This window comes from Schistocerca cancellata, chromosome 9 (genome assembly GCF_023864275.1).
Source record: "Schistocerca cancellata isolate TAMUIC-IGC-003103 chromosome 9, iqSchCanc2.1, whole genome shotgun sequence".
Lineage (NCBI taxonomy): Eukaryota > Metazoa > Arthropoda > Insecta > Orthoptera > Acrididae > Schistocerca > Schistocerca cancellata.
The window spans coordinates 45586827-45599241 of record NC_064634.1 but is presented as its reverse complement, the minus strand read 5'-3'; the positions used below and the strand labels follow the sequence as shown (position 1 = coordinate 45599241).

At 43.1% G+C, this 12415-nt stretch overlaps 1 protein-coding gene across 1 annotated transcript in view; it reads left to right on the top strand.

Annotated features, from left to right (window-relative positions):
- Positions 1–11750, top strand: part of LOC126100784 (glucose dehydrogenase [FAD, quinone]-like) — a 182753-nt gene extending 171003 nt beyond the window's left edge. The window contains exons 6-7 of the mRNA XM_049911405.1: positions 7838–8115; positions 11682–11750. Of these exons, the coding sequence (XP_049767362.1) occupies positions 7838–8115; positions 11682–11750 (347 nt within the window). The remainder of the gene's footprint in view (positions 1–7837; positions 8116–11681) is intronic.
- Positions 11751–12415: the final 665 nt, after the last annotated feature.

Here is a 12415-nt window from a genome sequence, read left to right as displayed (position 1 = left end):
TGGCTTGGACGCATGGTTCACTGCACAGTTTACGTCTGTGGTGTGCTTTCGACAGCCCTCTAATTCACAGTTTTATTTTCGATTAACAGCCGCGAAACTGGAATCTGTTCCGTTTGTTTGTGTGCGAGTGTGTCTGCGCGCGCGCGCGGACGCGCCCGTGTGTGTGTGTGTGTGTGTTTGTTTGTGTGTGTGAAAGCAAAACAATAATTATGAGCTTGCAAAAACGTGGACCCATCTTTAAGTCATTCTTACTATGCTAATTTATATTTGAGAAATGAGAAAAAAGGCGGAATTGACAATGTCTTGGGGTGTTACAAACTGGAAGATAATATGCTACTTTTTTTAGGCTAGAGGAATAAAGAGAGAATGAGAAGAAACTTTGTTTCGAAATGGTTAAACTAGTTTGCCTCAGGAAAACATAACTCTTCGAAAACATGTTTTTCAATGTGAAGAATTAGGGACCTGATGAATTTTTGGAACATCAGTTCCGTAAGTCGTAATGGGAGAAAATAGTATGTTGCCACAGTCGTTGCAGAGTGCACACTCCCGTAATTTTAACAGTAAACCAATGATATAATAACCCGCTCTTATAACGTCTAGCTGAAATTTTCGCGACTGCTAAAGAAACCCTCCACGAAACGCGCCGCTCTCCTTTGGATCTCCTCAAGCTTTTCTATTAACCCTACCCTGCAAGGATTTCAGAGTAACGAACAGTATTCAAAAATGGTTTGAACTGAAACCTTTTCGAGCTGTATTAAGTAATATGACGGAAGAAACTAACGTTAGACATACTAAGCTAACTACAAATATACCATGTGAAAGACGGTATGAGTTCAGAAAGTGTTGGAGTGATCATCTAATCACTGTGTCGCACAGCAAAACTATTAAAACTTGGATCTACTTGCAAGGAAGACCAAGGAAACTATGGTCGCTGAGAAAGAGCCTATTTATTTTACTTTTTTACTTTATATGTCCCTCAGATTTCTTGGAATCATCCGAAACCAATCTTCAAAGTCGTGGAACGAGTCACATAAAGCGAACACAAAATTGAAACAACAATAGGTTTCGGAAGCTACCTCTTTTGTGATATATTAAGTTTTGTACAAGGATTTTGATACTCAAGCAGTGGCGTGACCTGGAATATTGCCGCACAGAACAAACTTTGAATTCCCCTCCCCTCTTACCCCTGCCAATCTCTCCTGATTTTTGTTTAATCTCCTTCAGTGCATAGCGTGTGTATTAGTTTACTGTTACAAACACGACTGTCCATTGAAGTGAAAGGCACAAATAGAAGTAACCACTTTTACGTAATCCAATTCAAGGGATGCAATGACAAGTTGTCCAAAATATTAATTTTCACATTAACTCGATTCCTTTTCCCTTATTGCATAGTAGGTCAGTGCAGATTCTCGTATCATCTGCAATGGGACTCGTGGAAGAAATCTTCTCGTTGTTTGTTGGATACGCTGTCTTACACGTAAAACAATTGAGGAGCGGAAAATTCAAACGTTCTAAGTGACCTGTTATCACAAAACGCGTTTTCAGTGATTCTGTGTTCTTGGTAATTCGTTTCTTCATGTCCCTACACTTATTCCAAGTCCCAAATTATGGTAAAAAATGCTTCAAACATCCATTAATACATGGTGCATGATCTTTGAGCAAAGTATTTCTTCTTTCTGGAGTCCCAGGTGCCACACGTCAAAATCTCCCGTTTTAATGCACGCACAGTGTCTGTGGTGAGCAGAGCGTGTGTTAGCTTTTGTTTATACCAATAATACATCTTTGTAATGGAAGGACATTACCTGATTTTCAAAAGCAGAGAAAATCTCGGAGAAGTGAACAAACAAAACATTTTTGTTAATGCAGGTGTGAAAGATCTCAAAATTTATTGTGACCAAAGCGTTTCATTCTGATTCATCTCAAATGTTGTTGTTGTTGTGGTCTTCAGTCCTGAGACTGGTTTGATGCAGCTCTCCATGCTACTCTATCCTGTGCAAGCTTCTTCATCTCCCAGTATCTACTGCAACCTACATCCTTCTGAATCTGCTTAGTGTATTCATCTCTTGGTCTCCCTCTACGATTTTTACCCTCCACACTGCCCTCCAATACTAAATTTGTGATCCCTTGATGCCTCAAAACATGTCCTACCAACCGATCCCTTCTTCTAGTCAAGTTGTGCCACAAACTTCTCTTCTCCCCAATCCTATTCAATACCTCCTCATTAGTTACGTGATCTACCCACCTTATCTTCAGCATTCTTCTGTAGCACCACATTTCGAAAGCTTCTATTCTCTTCTTGTCCAAACTAGTTATCGTCCATGTTTCACTTCCATTATGGCTACACTCCATAAAAATACTTTCAGAATACTTTCATCTGAAAGAGCAGCCATGTTTATCAGTTGCAGAGAGACCAGTTGAAGATGCTGCCTCTTCTTCCTCAGTAACACAATAAACTTTGCAACATCTGATGCCAAGAATGGACTTCTGTAAGTAACAGAAGACAGTATAGTGAGATTTTTCCCGTTGGTTTTTATCATGTTGTAGAGAATTAAAATGATATGAGGAATGGTTTTTGTTGACATCACTTCTAATAGTTAACACATAACTGTCATATTTCTGCACTGATGGTATCGCAAACTAAACTTAGTGCCTTAGTGTAGATGGCATCTGAAACAGTAACTAAATGGACTGATAACCACACAGTTTACTCCCTTTAATCTCCAAAGCAACCAACCAACCAAGCAAAAACTTTCTTATTGGTACTCAGAAACAGTCAGCTCCCTGTTATGGTACCTACAATGTTCTTAATAAATTCTTTGGTTTTTTATTTGTCTCATTTTCTGCAGTAAAGAGGTGAACAGCGTAGTTCTGTGGTATCAGGATCCCCTCTCAACTTTTTGCACAGCCATGTACAAAACCAGATATACTGTTTTCTGTTTCTCTCCCCAAATGTGAGATTTGTCACTCATAACATCTGGCATTTCCACTTTGAGAAAATGATTAATGTTTTCCACACCAATTTGTTTCCAGATTCATCATTTATTGAACTGATCTGTTGCAAAAACGCATGTGCCCTTCTCTTTGCTGCCACTGGTTTTAATTTCTGTCAGGAGCAGACAGATTACATCCTCCTCTGCATATTTTCAATTATTTTAGCCAACTGAAAATTAAATGTCACCAGAAATATAATTTCTCAAGTGAGCGCCTAATCATTTCATATATGAAATAGGATATATATATATATATATATATATATATATATATATATATATATATCTGTGTGTGTGTGTGCCCAGTATCTCCTTCTAATCCACCAGATCGAATTCAACGAAATTTGGTACACAAACAATTTATTAAGAGAATAAGCACTGTGGGAATTAGAACCTGCTGGCTCCCATAGGAAAAGAGATACAGGTAAAATGAGTTTTTTCTACCCCTGACATGTAGGCTGCTCTGTAGGACAGCAGTGTTGTGTGGTTAGTATGGACATGCCTTGCAAGGGCTACAGGTGTGAATAGGCACAGTTGACTGGAGAGAGGAAGGTGGTGGAGATGGATAATGGAAGGGGGGGACGAAGATATGGACACTGGGAAGGGGGAGAAAGATAGAGAGACAAAGAGAGGGGGGAGCAGATGGAGAGAAAGAGAGAATGGAGAGGAAGAGATGGATGGATAGAGATGGGAGGATGGGCTGGACAGAGAGACAGAAGGAGTAAGAAGTGTACAGAGAGAGGGAGGAGCAGGAAATGTGTGCACTATATGTGTCGAACACGTATACTAGTGAAGCTATGGGAAAAAGGCTAGTCGATAATAAAGGATACTTGACAATACAAATAAAGATGTGAAGGGTGATACGTCGCAGTCATGAAAGGTGTGGCACGTTACATAAATCGTATGAAACGAATCCTTCTCATCAATATCATCATCTTTTGCAGGCATTTGCCTTATTTATTATGCCTACATATATGGTTTAGTATAAGTCTTCCTATCTAGATTTTGGTCTCCTTATTGTTCATCGTACTGTTGATTTGTGCTTGTGTAGTATCGTTGGTAGTCTGTCATCCTCGATCCTATTAATGAGCTCTTTCCATTTACTTTCGTGTTCCTCTAATTTTTTATTGACAAGCATTAGTCATAATTCTGCTGTTATTTCTGTATTTCGCTTTCCTGATGTAGAGAGGGTGTTCGACTGTTGGCCTGGCTTTTTCCAGATGTTTCACTCATTGAAAACATCTGACCATGGGTTGCTGAGAGACTGGCACAGCACCGGTCGCCAGCCACTACGACTGACGAACTTCGGTAACATGCAATGGCGCTCCCGTATCTGTCATCTAAATTCAGTTTGACTCGATGGCCAGTCATGTTAGAGATGTGTGAACTACCCCTGTGCACTAAATACGCCACAGTGTACAACAAAAAATCATCTAAAAATTTAAGTAAATGTTCTCCTTACTTCATAAGAACTTCAGGAAATAAGCTGTACATGCTGTCGCATGCTAAGATAATTTCACAACAAAAGTGATGCATTGACAGAACAGAGCACACGTTCCGGGTTTACTAAAAACACAGATCTGTTTCTCTACGGATAACAAATGCATAACACTGTGGACAGTACGACTCTTGTCGATAATACATCTAAATTACACGCAGAGTCACCATGAAATTATGGCGTTATAAGGACCAAGTGCAATGTCGTGTCCAGCTGTACTGAGAAGGAATCAACACTGTACTCAAGGCCGCACAGTAGTGGGTGATGTTGATCAACAAGGAGAGCCATCAATATCTACCACAGACGAGATTATCTTATTTTCGACAAGATGAAAAACATCTAGGGGGGCGGAGGGGGGCGAAGCTATGAGAACGTTCACACAGCGGTTCTCGAATGGCTTCGTCGGCAGCTCGTGGTCTAGTGTTTAGCGTTGCTGCGCATGGATGGACCACGACGTTCCGGCTCAGATTCCCGGACTGGGTGTTTGTGTTGTCCTCAACATTTAATCATCTTTCGGAAAAGTGGCAAAACTGGAGAACGAAAAGATTGGGAATTTGTGTGGGCATTGGTAACCACGCCATCGAGTGTTCTGCAAACCAAAATCAACATTATCATCATCATCATCACCATCGAATGGCTTTGTGGTTAAGGAGCGGATTTCTGTTGCGAGGAATGCCACACTGATAGAACGAAAATTGGTTCAAATGGCTCTGAGCCCTATGGGACTTAACATCTGAGGTCATCAGTCCCCTAGACTTAGAACTACTTAAACCTAACTAACCTAAGGACATCACACACGTCCATGCCCGAGGCAGGATTCGAACCTGCGACCGTAGCGGTCGGGCGGTTCCGGACTGTAGCGCCTAGAATTGCTCGGCCACTCTGGCTGGCCTGATAGAACTTTTCGATCGTCGTTTACAGAAACTTGGTTATTATGTTGGAATATAATTTCATGGTTCTGCGTCACTTTGAAGTATGGCGAAGTATTCAACAAATTCTTGGTCTTCAGTTCAAATTATTTGGCTTGCCATAATAATACGTAATTTACTTACAAGGGAACCTCCCCACCGCAACCCCCTCAGATTTGGTTATAAGTTGGCACAGTGGATAGGCCTCGAAATACTGAACACAGATCAATCGAGAAAACAGGAAGAAGTTGTGTGGAACTATGAAAAAAATAAACAAAATATACAAACTGAGTAGTCCATGTGCAACATAGGCGACATCAAGGATAATATGATCACAGGAGCGCTGTGGTCCTGTTGTTAGCGTGAGCAGCTGCGGAACGAGAGGTCCTTGGTTCAAGTCTTCCCTCTAGTGAAAAATTTAATTTTTTTTCAGACAATTATTTTGCGAAGTTGCACAGGTAGACAGAGCAGTATCGTTTACGTGATCGTGTGTCAATTATCAAAGTTCAGGTGCTCACACATAATCAACTTCGCTCCAAAGTTCCAGGACATGTTCAGATTTGCTTGGAGATATGCAGGATTTGACGGTCTACACACGGAAAAATTTGAAAACGTTAAAAACATATGTTTTGACAGAGCACAGGGAAAACTGTCCGACTGTGAAACTGTTGCTTTCATTTGTTGCAGTTTATGTGACAAACTCTTATGTTTTCGTCACTATTTTGGGAGTGATTATCACATCCACAAGAAAACCTAAATCGGGCAAGGTAGGAGAATCGTTTTACCCATTCACCAAGTGTACAATTTAGGTGGGTCGACAACATATTCTTGTCATGTGACGCACATGCAGTCACCAGTGTCGTATAGAATATATCAGACGTGTTTTCCTGTGGAGGAATCGGTTGACCTATGACCTTGCGATCAAATGCTTTCGGTTCACATTGGATAGGCACGTCTTTTCGTCCACTAATCGCACGGTTTTGCGGTGCGGTCGTAAAACACAGACACTAAACTTATTACAGTGAACATAGACGTCAATGAGCGAACGGGCAGATCATAACTTTGCGAAAATAAAGAAAGTAAACTTTTCACTCGAGGGAGGATTTGAACCAAGGATCTCGCGTTCCGCAGGTGCTCACGCTAACCACGGGACCACGGCGCTCCTGAGATCACACTCTCCTTGATTTTGCCTGTCTTGCGCATGGACTACTCAGTTTGTATATTTTGCTTGTTTTTTTTCATAGTTCCACACAACTTCTTCCTGTTTTCCCAATTGATCTGTGTTCAGTTTTTCAAGGCCTATCCACTGTGCCAACTTATAACTGAATCTGAGGGGGATGCGATGGGGAGGTTCCCTTGTTAGTGAAGTCCCCTCGTATGCTCGACGATATTGTAAGTACCAGCACTAATAAATTTTCGTTATCTGTTATCCATCCTGTTGTTGCACTTTTAATGAACAGATGTGTTCTTCTTCTTCTCCTTCGCCCTCCTACTTTGCCCTTCCCCTTTCCTTTTTATTTTGCCCTTTCTCGCTTTTTCTGCCTGTTACAAAAACGCATCCGGAACGATTGGACCCTTTGGTTGCTACACTCTAGCTAGGCATGCCAGTTTTGACTGAACGTAAAATAATTTTTATGAGGCTAGTAATCTTTCCTTTGCCTGCAGTTACATGTCTGCAGCCGTGGCACACATTGTAATGCCTGTACCACAGTACCGTACCACACCACTAGAGGGTTCAAAACGAAATGGCTTGGCCCGACACAGCTGCAACATTTCTGCTGCTGTCCGAAGTGATACCCCACGTTATCGATGCTCTGCGCCATTTAGTTATGGCCCCTCTGCCGGTGTGGTACGGTACTTTTCTTCTTCTTTTGCTACTGCCTTTAACCCTCATTGTGCGCAGGGTCGGCAGGGTTAAGTACGGAATTGGCATGGTTAATTTTTAAGGTGTGGCTGGATGCCCTTCCTGCCGCCACCCCATACCCCCGGGACGGAATTAGTGTACCCCAGCTGTCTGCGTCTAGTGCAAATCGGGAAAGAGTGTGAATGTGTTGCAAATGTCTGCGAGTCGTGTAACTGAGGCGGGACGTGGCGACCAGCCCAGTATTCACCTATTAGGATGTGGAAAACCGCCTAAAAACCACAACCACGTCGTTAATCCGCCGGGCGGACTCGATCCGTGCCCGGCGCGCCTACCCGAGTCCAGGAAGCAGCGCGTTAGCGCTCTCGGCTACCCTGGCGGGTGATGTGGTATGGTACTACGGCACGCGAATTACAGTGTGTGCCATGGCTGCACACATATATCTGTGAACATACGCAAAATTAAATACTTAACATTGTTTTTTTTACAGATGAAAAAACTTCATGGATATCCCTTTAGAGCTGTCTAGTCCAGAAAGCTTTATGACTCGCTGAGTGCCTGACGCCAGACTGTTCCACAGGGCTGCACCCGCACAGCCGCGGCCTGGTGCGCCTGCGGTCCCGCAACCCGTACGACGCGCCGCTCTTCTACCCCAACTACTTCGCTGACCCGCGCGACGTGCGCGCCATCGTGGAGGGCGCGCAGCTGGCGGTGCGCTTCTCCAGGACGCCGGCCATGCGCCGCTACGGGTCGCGCCTGCACGACGTGCCCATCCCGGGCTGCGAGCGGATACCCTTCGCCACCGACGCCTACTGGGAGTGCCAGCTGCGGCACTACACCATGCTCTTCCACCACCAGGTACACGTGCTACCCTCTATGCCCCAAATCTACAACTAAACACTCATACGTTCTACATCGAGATTCCCGAATCCAGTGTGTGGTGGAGCGTGTTTCTACACTACTGGACATTAAAATTGCTACACCACGAAGATGACGTGCTACAGACGCGAAATTTAACCGACAGGAAGAAGATACTGTGACATACAAATGATTAGCTTTGTAGATCATTTACACAAGGTTGGCGCCGGTGGCGACACCTACAACGTGATGACATGACGAAAGTTTCCAACCGGTTCCTCATACACAAACAGCAATTGACCGGCATTGCCTGGTGAAACGTTGTTGTGATGCCTCGTGTAAGGAGGAGAAATGCGCACCATCAGGTTTCCGACTTTCGTAAACGTCGGATTGTAGCCTATTGCGATAGCGATTTATCGTATCGCGACATTGCTGCTCGCGTTGGTTGAGGTCCAGTGACTGTTAGCAGAATATGGAGTCGGTGGGTTCAGGAGGGTAATACGGAACGCCGTGTTGGATCCCAACGGCCTCGTATCACTAGCAATCGAGATGACAGGCATCTCATCCGCATGGCTGTAACGCATCGTGCCGCCACGTCTCGATCCCTGAGTCAACAGATGGAGACGTTTGCAAGACAACAACCATCTGCACGAACAGTTCGACAACGTTCGCAGCAGCTATCAGCTCGGAGACCATGACTGCGGTTAACCTTGACGCTGCATCACAGGCAGGAGCGTCTGGGATTGTGTTCTCAACGACGAACCTGGGTGTACTTATGGCAAAACGTCATTTTTTCGGATGAATCCAGGTTCTGTATACAGCATCATGATGGTCGCATCCGTGTTTGGCGACATCGCAGTGAACGCACATTGGAATCGTGTATTCGTCATCGCCATACTGGCGTATCACCCGGCCTGATGGTATGGGGTGCCATTGGTTACACGTCTCGGTCATCTCTTGATCGCATTGACGGCACTTTGAACAGTGGAAGTTACATTTCAGATGTGTTACGCTCCTTGGCTCCACCCTTCATTCGATCCCTGCGAAACCCTACATTTCAGCAGGATAATGCACGACCGCATGTTAGAGGTGCTGTACGGGCCTTTCTGGATACAGAAAATGTTCGACCGCTGCCCTGGCCAGCACATTCTCCAGATCTTTCACTAATTGAAAACGTCTGGTCAGTGGTGGCCGAGCAACTGGCGCGTCACAATACGCCAGTCACTACTCTTGATGAACTGTGGTACCGTGTTGAAGCTGCACGGGCAGTTGTACCTGTACACGCCATCCAAGCTCTGTTTGACTCAATGCCCAGGCGTATCAAGGCCGTTATTAGGGCCAGAGGTGGTTGTTCTGGGTACTGCTTTCTCACGATCTATGCATCCAAATTGCGTGAAAATCTAATCACATGTCAGTTCTAGTATAATATATTTGTCCAATGAATACCCGTTTATCATCTGCATTTCTTCTTGGTATAGCAATTTTAATGGCCAGTGGTGTACTACTGTCAGACCACAGTTGACCCCTGCTATGAAGGTCTGAACACAGTGATGTATGCAGTGAACAGATTGCTCCCCCATACGTCCATGTGGAAAATTAAGACAAAGTCACGCGGTGGATATTATTCAACATCTGAACTTGGAAAAGGGTGGCCTAATTAAACATGAAACACGGTTAACATAGCTTGCATAGAAATAATGAGGAAAGGTTTCACCAAACAATCGAATGAAAGTATAGGTCACATTAAGGTACAGTTTACTTCTAAAACGCATTGACTTGGCTTCCGACATTTAATATGTTATAGAAATAATTATTAGATGCACAATGGCTAAAATGGATTACTGAACATGCAAGATGATACCGTGGGGCGTGGTGGTGGAGTAAGGTAAGAAATGTTAATAATGCCGTAAAACTTGATATCTCCCCATAAACTGCCAGTTATTGCTGAATTAATTAACGAATTAAGGGAAAAGCCCAGAAACGGACATCTGAGCACCAGCACACTTTACCTTTGCCTAATCATATGTTCAGTTCAGATAGCTTTAGTGCGCGAATTAAAAGAGACTAACAAGGGAACATCCCCATCGCACCCCCCTCAGATTTAGTTATAAGTTGGCACAATGGATTGGCCTTGAAAAACTGAACACAGATCAATCGAGAAAACAGGAAGAAGTTCTGTGGAACTATGAAAAAATAAGCAAAATATACAAACTGGGTCGTCCATGTGTAAGATATGCAATATTAAGGGCAAAGTGAGGCGAGGAGCGCCATGGTCCTGTGGTTAGCGTGAACAGCTGCGGAACGAGATGTCCTTGGTTCAAATCTGCCCTCCACTGAAAATTTTGCTTTCTTTATTTTCGCAAAGTTATGATCTGTCCGTTCGTTCATTGACGTCTCTGTTCACTGTAATAAGTTTAGTGTCTGTGTTTTGCAACCGCACCGCAAAACCGTGTGATTAATTGACGAAAGGACGTGCCTCTCCAATGGGAACCGAAAACATTTGATCGCAAGGTCATAGGTCAACCAAAGGACGTGCCTCTCCAATGGGAACCGAAAACATTTGATCGCAAGGTCATAGGTCAACCAATTCCTCCACAGGAAAACACGTCTGATATTTTGTATACGACACTGGTGACAGCATGTGCATCACATGACAGGAATATGTTGTCGACCCACCTAACTAGTACACTTGGCGAATGGGTGAAAAATTTCTTCTACGTTGCCCGATTTAGGTTTTCTTGTGGATGTAATAATCACTCCAAAAAAAGTGATGAAAACATAAGAGTTTTTCACATAAACTGAAAATAAAAAGTTAAAATTTTCGGTCGTGGGAAGATTTGAACCAAGGACCTCTCGCGTTCCGCAGCTGTTCACGCTAACCACGGGACCACAGAACTCCTCGCCTCACATTGCCCTTAATATTGCTTATCTTACGCATGGACGACCCAGTTTGTATATTTTGCTTATTTTTTCATAGTTCCACACAACTTCTTCCTGTTTTCTCGATCGATCTGTGTTCAGTTTTTCAAGGCCTATCCACTGTGCCAAGTTATAACTAAATCTGAGGGGGGTGCGATGGGGATGTTCCCTTGTAAGAAACGTAGTAACTCGATACAAAAACCTCCTTGTTTGCCTTGTCACGTCGTGCACAAATTCCGCTCCTGCTTACCATCGTTCTAAAACTCAGATGCTGACTAAAACTCTGGCATCAACAATGAATCACAAAACAGAGTACCGAAATTCCATATATTACCCAAAAGCCTCCGGGTTTTGAGTTACCACGTGAAACCTATTCAACTGTGAACAGAATACGGACCCGTCATTGTAGATGTGCCTATTTCCTGTACAAATGGGGCAAGAAATCGATGCCTTTCTGCGAACGTGATGAAATCGAAACCATAAACCTCATGATAGAAGAATGCCCTCGAACAGCTTATGAAGAAAGACCTGAAGATTTCCTGATGGCGACTCCAGGAGCCTGTATAAATATGTTAGACGTTTGTTTATAACCATAAGTTTTTCAGTTTTAACTAATTGTATGTAAGACACGTAAATGAATAAATCAGATGCAGAGAATAGCTGAAGCTATAGCTGAAAATTATAAGTTCGGCCCCGGCATCTATGATCGTCTCTGAAATACTCAAAACGACCATCAGAGGAAATGAACGAATAGAAACAGAACTACAAAATAAGAGAATGAGTTTTCACTCTGCAGCGGAGGGTAGTTTATTTTAAACTTTCTGCCAAATTAAAACTGTCTGCTGGCGGACCAGGGTTCGAACCTGGGACCTTTGCCTTTCTCAGACAATTGTTTTACTGACCGAAGCCGACTGAGGACCTATCCTCACAGCTATTCTGCCGCCTTTGTTTAATTTAACGCAGCTGGAGTCTGCGTCAATTTAGCAAACTATAATTTATGTTTTGTCACACTTTTGAACACCTCTGGAAAGATTTAATTTGCAGCGTGTTTTAATCTCGCCCCTCCTTCCTAATTCCAGTTGTTGGCCACAATAAGCAAAGTCTTTCATGAAAAATTTGAGAGGAGTGAAGATTACAACAAACTTTCTAGTCTACTTAGCTTTTCGTCTAGAGTTGTCTCCAGTTCTTCTTGTCTAGGGGTTTGATTCTTGAAGCTGAAATTCTCACACTTTAGATCCTCATGGTTGAACTGATATAAATAAATTGAATATTGTTGTTGCAGAATTTTTGTTGTTACGTTAATATATTTTGTCACATTTTAGTATATCACACAGTATTTTGAATTTTCACATTAACAAAGCCGAAATTACATTCTTCGCCC